At 46.6% G+C, this 13613-nt stretch overlaps 1 protein-coding gene across 10 annotated transcripts in view; it reads right to left on the bottom strand.

Annotated features, from left to right (window-relative positions):
* TFAP2B (transcription factor AP-2 beta) overlaps nucleotides 1-12095 on the bottom strand; it is a 31940-nt gene extending 19845 nt beyond the window's left edge. For 2 of the 10 annotated variants that reach the window (XR_006342009.1, XM_043907700.1), the window contains exons 1-4: nucleotides 9487-9521; nucleotides 8779-9016; nucleotides 5642-5668; nucleotides 3988-4446 (exon numbers count right to left, since the gene is read on the bottom strand). Coding sequence is in view for 9 of the 10 variants with exons in the window: in XM_043907700.1 (XP_043763635.1) it covers nucleotides 3988-4446; nucleotides 5642-5668; nucleotides 8779-8859 (567 nt within the window). In the remaining variant the exon portion in view is untranslated. The other 8 variants (XM_043907701.1, XM_043907704.1, XM_043907697.1 and 5 more) reach the window with 7 other exon arrangements.
* Nucleotides 12096-13613: the final 1518 nt, after the last annotated feature.

Below are 13613 nucleotides of genomic sequence, written 5' to 3'. Positions count from 1 at the left end.
GAAGGAAAATTCCGACCCTAGATGTTGGCTGCACTTCAGAGGGGAAATGGCTCTTAGAATGATATTCTTGCTGTCAAGATGCACTAGGCTTCTAGCTGTGCATCCCAGGGCATCCAAAAGCAGTGGATTCCCACCTTTTACTCCCCAGTGAAAATTAGTGTTAGCTTTTCCTGCAATGTCCAGCCGCTTTCCTTGACCCTTACAAACCTAAATTTGGACCCATCTGTCACCCTCTCTACAGAGGAGTAAAAAGCAAAGGGCTTGAGAGGGAGGTTGTGTTTAGACAGCACCTCCCACCCACTCAAGCTGCATCCCCAGACAGGGCGTGTGTTCATCACAAGGAAGAGACTGTCTACCCCAAACAAGCAGCACATTAGAAACGAGATGATCTAATCACGGAGGGGGCATGTTAATTTGTTTCTTTTCGTTTTTAATAGCCACTCTTCTGTTCTCAGAAAGATGAGGAAAATTGTTATTCCCCATAAGAACCATTTTCCATGTTGCAACATGCCATCTCCATCTTAAAAAATAGTAAAAACAAAAAGCTTAAAAAAAAAAATGCTTCATGTAACTTGTTCGGAACTCCCAGGAGACCCCACCACGCACACCGGGCGCGCACACACAAGATTCACGCCTTTCTGTGCTCACGTGTCTACAGCGGCGACGTGTCCACGCAGGACAGAAATATTCGCCTGTGTCTGTGGGCGGGCAGACCCGCGATCTTACGGGCCGGGACTGTGCGCCCCCACACCTCACCCTCACGTCGGTACGTAAATATGTATATACGCCTCATCAGCGACGTGGGGTAGTTGTGGTAGTTAATGAGAAGGCTCTTGTCTGATTTTCTATCTAATTACGGCCGCCTGCTGGGTTTTTGTACAGGATATTCACGCAGCATGCTGGCGCTTAATCGTCACAGGGAGGATCGTAAAGATTTAATTAGGACTGCATGCGGAAGCTCGGAAAAACAACTCAGACTCGTAATTACTAGACTTCTTTAGTTAAAAGTGATACCAGGGGTTGCTTTAAGACAGTAGGGTGTGTTTGAGTGTGTGTGTGTGTGTGTAAGGGCTTTGACTTAACATCCTCATATGATTACACTCAGGTAGGAGAGGTGATGAGAGGTTAGAGAGCAAAGGCCAGAAGAAGGAAAGAGGTGTTCACAGCAACTGACCAAACTCCAAACTATCATCTGCAGCTCTCTTTCTTTCTGATGCTGTTTTTCTGAGTTTTTAACACTGTCCCCACTCCCTGCGTGCCTGCCCGTGCGCGGGTGCGCGCGATCGCGCGCGCGTACACACACACACACACACACACACACACACACACACACACACACACACACACAATGGGTGAAATGTAGCATACCAGAACCCAAACAGCGATTTGCTGGTTTAATAGCCCCTGTGAGTAAATTGAAATAGAAATTGACAGGGTTTTATAGTTTCATTTAAAAAATATTAGAAGCATTTGGTTAATTAGCTCTTCTTTGCTTCTCTCGCGATCGGGGCGGTGGCCCCGCGTGTGTGTCTGGGTCACACAACATCTTGCCCCGACCCTGGGTCAGGTGAGGACCCTTGGCTGAGAGGCCACTCCCCTCTCCTTGGCCTGGCAGCTCCCTGGTATCTGCCGGATCGCGGCTGGGCTGACAGAGAGATCCGGGACACACACTAGGCCCCTGAGATGGAACAAGTGACTGGGGTCCAGGCGGAGGCACCTCTGGTCCCTTTTTACAGATGGGGGAGGGGGACGCAGCCCACCCATACCGCAGAGGCAGGAAATGGGAAACGCAGAGGCCGCCAGCCGCTCCTGCCACACCGTCCCCTGCACTCCTGATCCCTAACTCGTAAGTGGAGCCTCCGGGATGGAACAGAGGAGGCGCAGCCTCTGGATTCAGGGGTCTCATCTTTGGTCCATCTCCTCCCCTGTCTTTCTTTGTTACCTGCCCCGTGTCTCGTCAAGCACACCTGTCATCGCGTGGGAGACAGAGATCCTCCCTTTTTCCTGGGAAGGCGCGGGGTGAATTCCTCCTGACCCCTGGCACCAAGAGTCGACCCTGAGAAAGTCTCAGGGGCCTCCCCACCTCGCCAGGGGACCTGCTGAGATGCTTCCGGGGGAGGGACGGGGAGAGATGGGGTAGGCGGGAGCAACCAGGGCCCCGGGCCGGCGCTTTCTCTGCCCTGGGCTCTCTCCACCTCCCAGGTCTGAGCTCCGGCTGCAACTTCGACAAGGATGTTCTCCCGAATGCACACCGACCTGGCCCTATTTCACTCTCGCCTCCTGCATCTGACCAAACCCTCCAAAGTTCTCACAATTCTGTCTTAAAAATACAATAAAATAACTAAAAGCAAAGAAATCTGCTCCCTCTTTGGGTGCAGACTCTGGGTTTAGTAGCCTGAGCCACCCCGCCTGCAGAGTGGTAGTGACACAGCCAATGTAGCGTTGCCAACAGCAATGCTGATGAGTTGATCCACTTTCATTATCTAGCACTTTGAACCGTACCCACAAAGGTTAATTTAAAAACTTTTCCCCCCAGACAAGTATTACCCCAACGCATTAAACACACACACACACACACTACTGAATATTTCCTTTCTCATTTGATATTCTGAAATGAGCAATACCTCCAAGACAGAAACAGTTAAACTTGCTTAAATCAACAGAACTACCACTTATGACTATGGGTAAATCCAGCCACAACTCAGGTGATTCCATTATTTCCGGAAATACTAAATAACTACATTTCCCTTAAATCAGTAAACCATCATAGACAAGACACAGACAGCATTTAATGCTATCACCACATTTTAACTGTTCAAAATACATTTTCTTCAGCAAGGTAAAGAGAAAGGACTCATGCACCCTTTCTCTTTCCCATTTCATGTTCCTTCGCTTTAGAGGTATGTCTATAAGGATGCGTAATATAGACAACCATGCCAATGAGACTGAAGAATCACTTGAAAACCTTTCAACCATTTTTCTTTTCTAGAGACTATTTAAATTAAAGAGCAAAAGGAGACCTGCTCAGAATCACCCAGACAGTTTTCAGAAATCATTTCCTTGATGTTTCTTTGTTTAATCTAACCAAGTATTCTCCACCAAATCAGGCTCCATTGTGTAGGTTGCAGATGGGATAGTGGTGGGGTGGGGGAGTGTTTGGAGTCTTTTGTTTTAAGAAACAAACATGTGATGCCTCTTCAACTGGTGACACGGGGGAGAGGAGGGTACTAGCAGAAAGAAGGACTAAGGAAGGACCTGGAGAATGTTGCCCCACTGCCATTTCACGGTCCAAATGGGGAAAAGAACCTCCAAAACGGTATGTGTCCTCATGAACCCCCAAACAGAATTATGACTTTTTGGGTCTCTCCCCATAAATCTTCCATTGCTCAGATGCTGCCTCTGGAGCTCAGTTCTCTTGGAAAAGGGTTCTACAGCTTATGGGACATTCAAAGTAAGACCTGGCTTGGACAAAATAATACGTTTTCTTCCAAATGTGCCTTGTCATGCTTAACAGAGTCTTTGCAAATTGAGCAGGAACCTCTATAGAGGTCCCTGCACTTCCACGCTGCAGCCCCAGCCTCCGGGCAGCCAGGATTCCACCTGCCCTGTCAGGGGGCCAGACCCAGGGGGGCAGGTTGAGAGGGCACCCGGCTTGCTTACACAAAGCCAAGAGAACAGGAAGGAGTCCCCTAGCTAAGGCAAGACAAAAGCACCTAGCCTTGATTCTGATGATCCCAAACTAGCAAAACACATGTACACTTTTCTCCTCCATTCTTGCATTTCTCACACTTTCTAGCTTTCATCATCAAAACCCCAGAAAACGCCACTAGAGAGTCATAGAGGTAATACACGGTTACATACGTCGAGTCCAGGGGCTCCTATACAAACTGCCTCCCCCTCCGCCCCCGCAAAAGACCGAGCTGTCCCTCCCCACCCGTCCCCCCTCCCTGGGCATTTGTTACTTGTTTACTGTCTGCGCGCCGTTACCTGGACGTCCTCCATGCCCGGATGGCCGAGGCCGTGCAGCGAGAGGCTGTCCCCCATGCCCGCGTCGAGGCCGTGGTGAGCCGAGTGCAGGAGCACGTCGGGCCGGCGGACCGAGTGGTAGTCCCTCCGGGGGTCGAGGCCCGAGAGCTGGGGCAAGGCGGCCCGAGGCTGGGGCAGGAGAGAACCGGCTTCTGAACCCACTTCTTGCCGCTGCCGTTGCCCCCAGGGATGCTGCTGGGGCTGGTGGAGGGGGTTCAAGGAGTAGGGGTCGTTGACGTGGGAGTAGGGGTCCTGGCTCTGGTGGTAGGGGAGCGGCTGGTAGGGGGGCGGGAAGTAGGGCGGCTGGAAATCTGATGACGGGGTGTGCGACAGCGGCGGGGCGCTGGAGTAAGGTCCTTGGGACACCGAGCCCAGCTGGGAAAGCCGCGAGCTGTGACTCGGGACGCCATCGTGCCGGTCCTGGGAGCGGAGAGGACAGAGAGAGAGAGAGAAGGGGAAGGAAAAAAAAACAAAAACAAAAAACACAAGCGACAGATGGAGAAACCCGGCTTGGGCATCTTCTTCCCGGGACAGGGGAAACAAGAGTCTGAAACTTAGCCTCCCAAGCTGACTCAGAGGGTACATGATTTCAGCAATTCCAAACGCGAGGCTTTGGGGGAACATGGGGGCGACTCACCCACTGAACCAATATCTAAGCCTTCTGTTGGGGTGCAAAGCCGGCAAAAGGGATGAGGGTAAAGAAACAGTGTGTATGGGGGGGAGGGGGAAGATGATCAATTCCCTAATGGAAAATACAGGAGTCTAACACACGGTATTTGTTCTTCTGGGTGTTTTAGACTATGTTTTTCTAACTCTTCCAGAGGTCCAGAGCATAACAAATAAAACTTCCTACTATTTTCTGTGCTGCTCCTCTCCTTACAAACCAACTTCTGCCTCTGTGGCCACCCAGCCCGCTGGCCAGGAGTTTCCCAAGACGACCTGGTCATTCCAGGACACCTAGGAATCTGCCTGATCTGGGTTTCCAGTCACCCCTTCCTCCCCAAGAGGAGTTAAATAATTTATGTAGGGTTGGGTTGAAATGGATCTCATTCAAAAACCATATCCTGAGTCCGTCTTAAATTAAGTTGAACTGCAGTTCAAAGGATTTCTTTCTAAGGTTGCTTTTCTTTATCTAATATTGTTCCCTATTCCAGGGTGTGAAGATGAAAGACCTTGGGTTGGGAGGGGGGGAAACCAAAAAATAAAAACAAAAGGCCCAGACAATTTAGTGTTGGTCCTAAGTGGACTGCTGAACTCAGTGAAAGGGGAAGGTGTGCATGAGTGTGTGATTCTCCCTCTCCGCTCTGGAAATGCCATGGTAAAGTCCCCATGGTTCTTTCTGGGGAAAGAGTCACCTAAATTTCCCAACTGCAATGGCAAATCAAAAGTTTTTCTGTTCGGCCTCCCCCTACTCCCCAGCTGACTCATGGAGCTCAGACGAACACAATGCAGAGAAGCAGCTGCAGCCTCGTCCAATTATGGTGCTAAATTACCAAGCCAAAGGCGCTCGAAGGAAGACAGAGACGAGAGAGAGACGCACACACAAGAGACAGAGACAGAGAGACAGTGAGAGGGGAGAGCATGCAATTCTGGTACAACGTGAATCCAGACTCACCATGGATGAATAGGTGTGGACTAACATCTGGAAAAAAAAGCCTGGTTACTGCTCAAAATCAAACAATGATTTTTAAAAAAAAATCAAGGAGTCCAGCAGAGAAACGAGCTGGACACAGGAGCCGAGCTGGAGGTGTTTCCAGGACAAGCCATCAAAAAAAAAAAAAAAAAAAAATTCCCCCCCCCCCCCACCCCGAAACGAGATTGGCGACGCCTGTCACACACAGACAGAGCTGTTCATCCGCCTCTTGCTTGGCTTTTTGGCCTTTTTTCTTCTGCGGTTCTTCGAGGCTCCAGGAGCAGTCCTCTTCCGCCCGAAGCTGGGCTCAGACTGCTCGGGCGCCCCTTCCTCCCTCCGCTTGCCTACACCGCCTCATAATAATTGATATTCATGACTATTAATATTACACGAGTACTTTAAAGGGAGAATGGAGGACAAATGGAGCGTGAACAGCAGCGGGCGCAGAGCTCCCCTACTATTGTAAATGACGTTCATTCAGTGGAGAATTACTAGATGTAATCAGACGAGGGGGCTGGCAAAGGCAGGCCGGGGGAAAAAGTTTAGCAGGAAAGAGGCAGAACTTCAATTAACTGAGCCGAAGACGCGCGTCAAGCAGCCCCTGCTCCCCTAGACCAGACGATGAAGGAGAGAGCATCCTTGGGGTCTTGGGCTGAACCGTAGGTGTCTGGGTTCCTGGAGAGGGACTTTCCTAATGGGAAGAACTGATCGCCCTAGGTGCTTGGCGTGCAGATTACAAAACAAAATAAAAAGGCGTCGCCTCCCCCTTTGCAGGGGAGAGCAAAAGAAACCGGTGGGCCCGGTTGTTTATAGTGACGTTTACAGACTTACACAGTATACTGGAGATGATGCTTATTTATTAAAGGACAGAGGCGACATGGGGAGCTTTCCATTCCCTGTGTAGCCTTTCCCTCGTTGGTGCTCCTGCAGTCTGTGATTTTTTTAAAATTTCAATTTAAAATATATGCAATCAATCTTCAAGTACACTAAAGTTATCCTTTCCAGGCAAAGCCAGGGGCAACAGAAAACCTTTTTGGATGTTTCAGGAACCCGTTCAACTGGCCTGACTGCCATTTCTGTTAAAGTTCAACCTTCCTCCAGACTTAAATAGACTCCTTCCACCAGCTTCGCCTTCTCCTATATTTTTTTTGAGCAGAAAAATTAGGCAGATAGGAGTACCTGCAGTATCTCTGGTCTCTCTCCGTCCAGTCTCTCCTCTCCCCCACCCCCTTTATTCTCCCCTCTTTCCCCCTTCCACTCCACCCCTCCCTCTTCCTCCCTCCTCCCTCCCATTTAGCCAGTCTACTTTTGGACTCTTGGAACGAGTTTTATCCTGCTTACTTTTCGGAACCCAGTGAAGTCCCTTTCTGTATACCCCGAGCTATTTACACCGTGGTCCCATCCCAGCCCGCGCCAAGCCCACTTTGGGCGCTCACATTCTTTAGGACGGTTCTAGCGCCTTCGACTTGACCATTATCCCGGCTGTTAAAGAAAGAAAAGGAGGCCGAACCGAAACAAACCCCACCAGGCGGAGGCGCGGCTCTCCGTTACAGTCAATACACAACCACAAAGAGGAGAGGAAAGCCCCGGTCATCATTGCGCAGAAAGACGAATCTCCTCTCTCCCTCTCTCCTCTCTCTGTCTCTCACACACACATACACACGCGCGCGCGCACACACACACACACACACACACACACATATACACCCCAAGATCAAGATTCGGGGCTGGGCAGAGCTGGGAGATTCCTGGCGCGGGCGCCGGGCGCTGCCTCTGAAACTTCACCGAGTGGCCGTAAGGCGCGCGCCGGCTCCTCGGAGCCGCGGTCTGGGTCGCGGGGCTGGGCCGGCGGAGTCGGGAGGAGCCCACTCCCAGCGTCCGCAAGGCGGCTCCCCGTCCGGCTTTCTGGGATCGCCCCGGAGCGGGCGGGGTGGCGTGTTCCCCGCGGGTTGGGGAATCCTCTGCGTTCCACCGCGACCACTTCGTCCGACCCAGCGCTTCCCGCGCCGATCGCCCGAGCCTTGGCTTCTCAGCCTCCCTTCTCCCGATTCCTGCCGATCTCCAGCCACCGCCCGCTGGCCAGCTTCCACCTCCCTCTTCCCCAATTCCTCTGCCCCTTTCCTTTCACCTTCCTCCAAGCTTTTCTTTCTCGCTTCCCTCCCTCGACGTCTCCTCGGAATCTTCGCGTTCCCCGTCCCCCCTAGCGCCTAATTCGGGGGCTCCCCGGCTGCAGCGCTCGGAGCGAAGTTCCGCGGGCCTGGGCCGCTGTCCCCGCTCCTTCCGGCCGCCCGTCCCGCGCGCAGCCCCGCCGCCCCGCCGCTCCGTCGGCGCCCGAGACCCGAGCGCACGGCCTGCGCGCCCGGCCCCAAGGAGGCAGACGCCCGCCGGGCTGCAGACGGCATCTCCATCCGAGGGGAAGTCCCCCTGGCCTCAGCGCTAACGAACCGTGCGCACTCAACCCGGGTAGAAAATTTGGTTAAAAATGTCAAGACATGGGGCCGTTTGGACGCCCCGAGTCTCAAAGAAGCGAAACATGAAAGAAAAAAAGAAAGTTTAAAAAATTGTCTGCTACGGCTCCTTGGCTTGCGCTCTCTCTACATCCATCTATCGTTTGTCCGTCTATCCGTTGACCACCCTCCTTCTAATTTTTCGTGCTCTACTTGGATCCGTTTGTTATCGATCTCAAAAATGTTATTAAAAATAAAAAATTCAAAGCCCGAGTCTGTTACGAAGGAGGCTTGAAAGTCTAATTCTCTCCCACACTCAAAACGAGGAGCCTCTGCCTTTATTGGTCTCTATTTTCTATGCCCACATTCACTAGCACCCGTTCCTCATCAGATCCTGAAGGAGGGGGGGCGAGGAAGAGAGAAAGAAAAATAAAATAGCAAAAAACCCCAGAGAAATCTCCTAGGTTAAAGTAGTCAGATTTCCACCTTAAAGTCCCTTTTCAGAATGTCGAAGTCTCCCCAAGCCAGTTTTTCGAAAAGTTAGAGAAAGCTGAGAAAACCGGCCGGAAATCTACAAGCAAATAGCTTAAAAATATAGATGAGTTGGGGTGTCAAGAAGCTCAAATTCTCTATCTGCAAAGCTCTAAGATGCATCTGGGGGTGTCGGCTCACCTCATAGATATCTTCGTACTTGACATTCTCCACGAGCTTCCAGAGCATGATGGCAGCCTGGTCTCTAGGAGGTGAGTGCATTCATGTGAGGAGCAGATGTCTGGCTTCTCAGGACTCCGCTGTCTGTAATGATCCATCTATAATTGGAAATGGGGGATACACACCAAATCCGACGCTCCTCTCCCATCGCAACTTATATCTGTTGTCTCAAACAATAGGCTGGAGAAGTAAGCCTCAGCTGAGAGAAAAACATGATTACACACACTGGAGTTAGATGCAACCCACAGACATATATATTCTAAAAAATCATAAACACGTATTTACACCCAGACACCCACATTTAGTTATATAAGCACCCCTGGGTCATGAAGAGTCTACAGACTCTAAACATGCATTTAAAGGAGAGAGAGTTGGTCAGCATGATTAATATAAATATACACATTTAAAAACCTCTGTACTAAAAATGATGAATCATTGTACCCACTGATTTAAAATCTTTACAATTCATTAGGGGAAACCGGGGTGCCCACAGTTTCCCCATTTTCTTATGTAGATTTTAAAGAGGGACCATTACTGAGATTTTTAAATACAAAAGCTCCTGTTCTTGGTTGTTCAGCAGGAGGGTTTTGCAAGCTGGATTTGGGGATTTTAAGGGTGATCTCTCTGTGTTGATGGCTACACAACTTTTTTTTTTTCCCCCCACTGTACCTTAGTCACTGTAGAACAAAAAAGCCGGCTCACCACAATGACCATTTCTTATATTTTCCCAACGCATTTGAAAACTTAAATACAGTATAACCACCTAAGTCTGTCCTGCTTATCCTTTAAGGGTTGTTTGTATTTTCAACGGATTCCATGTGCCATTCTTTCTTTGGCTGAAGTCTCCATTTTATGAAGTTTTTTTTTTTTTTTTTTTTTTTTTTTCAGATGTCGGAAGCAAGATAGGTGCACAATCACGCAATGCTATTTTCAAGCCTTCTTTGCAGAGGCATGGGATATTTTATATCTGCATTTGTTGTCTATAACTTTTAAGTGGTTTTAATCACGGAGAATCAAGAAATGGTCACCTGAACCTTTGGAAGATTTAAGCAGAATGTTTTTCAGGAAGATACTGAAAAATACTTTAAGATATGTGGGGGTTTGTTCGTTTGTTTTGAGTGTATTTTTTCTTGGTAAGGTGATTTGTATAGCTTTTTTTTTTTTTTAAGAAAAACATAAACATCAACAGGAACAAAGTTAACCGAACCTCGAAAATGGGCGCCCTTTAAGGCACAGGGTTTCCGAATTTCATCGAAGCGAATGCTCACCTCTTTGCCCCCTTTCCCCACCCCCTCTATTTTTCTACTCCCGTCCAGGGTGCGGAAGGATTCCCACTGCCAGAAGGGAAGTCCAGTGGAGGCTCTCTGCCCCTGGGGCAGAAAATAAATGACAGGAGGGAATGAGGAGGGACCAGGGCAATTTGGGGTGGAAGTTATTAAACCTGATAAGAGTGAATCTGCAAAGGGCGATTGTCTCTAAATCTCTGGACTGCCGAGCGCTGCAGCGCGCTCGGAGAGGGCTCCGGACAACCGCGGTGGATATTGATTCGATCAAAACCGGGGCGACGCTTCATATCGTGCAGAATGAACAAGTCTGCAGATTTTTAATTTATTTTTTTAAAAGATAAGTCACATGAAAGAAACTCGAAGAAGGTGCATCAGAAGGAACTTCAGAAATGAACCCTTTCCTCATTTCCAGTTTAATTTTTACGTTTTGTCTTTCCCTCCCTCCCTCATCTCTCCTTCCTTTTTTCCTCCATCCTGTCTTCCTCCCTCCCTGACTCCTTCCCCCCTTCCTTTCTCCCTCCTTTTCTCTACTTTAAACATTAACACCTTAAATTATACAAAATCTGTACAAATCTTCGGCTGAGCGAAGATTTCCTTCTTTGCTCCTGGACCTAGTCTGGACATGGGGAGGAATTCTTTCTAATTTTGTTGTGTGGTGGGACTTGAAACGGGCTTTTACCCTCTCTTTCCAGACTTTCCAGAACGAAAACCAATCTCAGATCAATATTGTCCGAGATAGATATTATAGACTTGGAAATTCAAATTGTCTAGACAAAATTTATTAATGGGAATAACTGTCTTCTCCCTTTCAAGTCAGTAACTCCTTTATCTTTTTTACTTAAAGATCACTCCAACCCAAATAAAAAGCACTTGGAAAAGAATCTTAACTTTTTTTCTCTAAATACTTTTAACACCTTTTTATCTCTTTTTGGTATATCATTGCTTAGTCTAAAATAAATAAACTCTAAAGCTTGAAGCAAACAAAAAAGCCTGAGAAGGATATTTTATTTAAACAACTACTTAAAAATACATAATACGTTGTTAGGGTAACTATTTTACATAGCCGTATATAGAGAATTTCAAATTTCCATGTGTAATTTTATTTTGTGGTACAATTGTGTATTTTAAAAATTAGAAATGTCTTGAAATATTTGGTTGAAATTTATGTACATTCTTCAGAAAAACGGAAATCTGGTTTATTAGGAATGAAGCATAAATTTTAAAATATATACATATATGTAAGAGATACCTAAGGAAATACACAATTTATCATTAAAGTCAATGAGTCAATTTTTCAACGTGGGCATTATTCAAAAAATCCTTGAAATTGCATGGCAAATTTTTTTAGGGAGCCTTCCCTAAGTCATTGAACGGGCAACAGCGCCCTCTGTCGGGGTTTTGTGTAAGCAAATTCTGCACGAAAGCACGATTTTTTGTTTTTTCCCCCGAGAGATTTCTTTCGGTTCTTCAAAACCTGTTATTATTAAAGACATTTTAAAAGTTCAAGTCTTATCATGTCTACTAATTTTAGAAATGATTTTTTCCGCATCTAAAAATTCCAAATGTCTCAAGTATGTACAAATAAAAGTTCATTCTCTTCTAAGAAAAATTTCCTAACTTGAGCCAGCTTCTAACTTTCCATTGCATTTCGCTTTAACCTCCAATCACGTGATGCAGGAACAGCTTCCCACAAGGACTCAATAAATGCAAAACAAAATAAAGGCAAAGGCAAAACAAACTCTGGTTTCTAAGGGAAGATAAACGACCCAATATATGTATTTTCATCATCATTTCATTTTCCATTTCATCATGCCTTACACCCATACATACATATTTTTTTTGTTTTTGTTTTGTTTTTCAAGGCTGGCACATGCTAGTCTAAGTAGAAGTGCTCTGGAGACATCCCAGGTTCATATTTTCCGCTCTCACTTAAACTTACTTACGTTTTTAACAGTAGAAAGGAAGGTTGATAATACTCCCCTTTTCTCAGTCTCAGAGAGAGGGACTATTTTCCGATAAATGTAGGCGCCACACATGGATGTGAATGCTCTTAGCATGGAGCCCTCTGCTGGCGGTTTTCTAGTAGATTTCTAACTTTTTTTTTTTTATGTCACCGAAAAATATTCTATTAAATCAACTATTTCCACTCTCATGTCTCACGTCTTTCTTCTAAAAATCTAATTAAGAATTGTCTAAATTTCTCCGACTTCCTTCCTTCCTTATTACTCACCTTGGCATCTGAGATTTAAGGTTTCATAAACTCTGTCTGTAGCTCCCTGTGACTGCCTTTTCTTTTACACAATACACTGTCGGCCTTGGTTTCCCTCTTCTGTCATTCCAAGCCACAAAGATAGTAAAATGGGGGAACACCAAGATTTAGGATTATCGTGTCACTTTAGGACCCGGATCCCTTTCATCCTGGGTGTTGGAGTAAGCTATTCAATAGCTAGTGAGCTGTGAAATGGGAATGCATGTGAGAATTCCTTAAGATCACACATGGGAAGGAATCCATCCTATACTGTCACTTTGCAAAACAATTTAATTTCCTATCATCAATTCAAGACCCTGAACTGGGTGTAAAGAAAATGAAGGCTTTCATCAGCTGGGGACGTGCATAATTTCCTGCTTAGAAAGTAAGGGTGAGAACTCCAGCCTGGATCTCCCACCTATGTACATGCTCAGCACTTTGTCCACACTGCTATGATGCTGTCTTTCTTCCTCCCACCCTTCTTTACTTTCTTCCTCCCGAAATGAAGGAGACAATATTTTTGGACTATCACTTTTCTCCAGAGTTATTTTTGTCCTGGATTCATAAACAGGCAAAAGAAAGCAAGAAAAGGGAGCATTGACTTACTTTCACATACCCAAATACTACTTCAACCTCTTACCCGTCAAAAAGCATAACTGCTCACCAAATCAGACATTACAGGTGCATGTTTTGTTGTGATAGTCTGACTCTAATTTTTTTGTTTGCCACGTTTCTATCTGGAAGCTTTCTTGTAATCATATTTTGGAGGAATCTTGATTATGTATTTTTAACATCAATTTGGAAAAATTACTGTCGAATGTGTGAAACTACAGTTCAAGCTCCTGCCCTTAGATTTATAAGACTTTGCTACCACGTAGGTGTCAGTGATCTGGATATGAGAGAGCGAAATAGAAGGGACTAACATTTGCATAAAGATTTTCTTTTTCTTAAATTAAATGCAGGTGAAATGACCTCTAGAATGATTCTTCATGATTATACAGATGGAGGCAAACACTGGAAAGGAAACAGCTTTTCTTGCTTTAACCATAATGTTTAATCAATGTCAATATTGAGAATTTCTAAAGTGATGCTTAAACTGAAATCACTTGTAAGGATGAAAATCACTGTGACTACAGAAACTTCTACCTTCTCTGGGACTTTGAGGAGCAGCAGTAATTTTATTGCCTATTTTGGATGTTTGGACATCCTTAGGCTTTTCTATTTAATTGTGGGGGTGTGAAGTTGCAGAAAGGAACACTTTT

This window comes from Cervus elaphus, chromosome 7 (genome assembly GCF_910594005.1).
Source record: "Cervus elaphus chromosome 7, mCerEla1.1, whole genome shotgun sequence".
NCBI classification, from domain to species: domain Eukaryota; kingdom Metazoa; phylum Chordata; class Mammalia; order Artiodactyla; family Cervidae; genus Cervus; species Cervus elaphus.
Note: the sequence above shows the minus strand (reverse complement) of the source record. Positions and strands in the feature narration are given on the sequence as shown.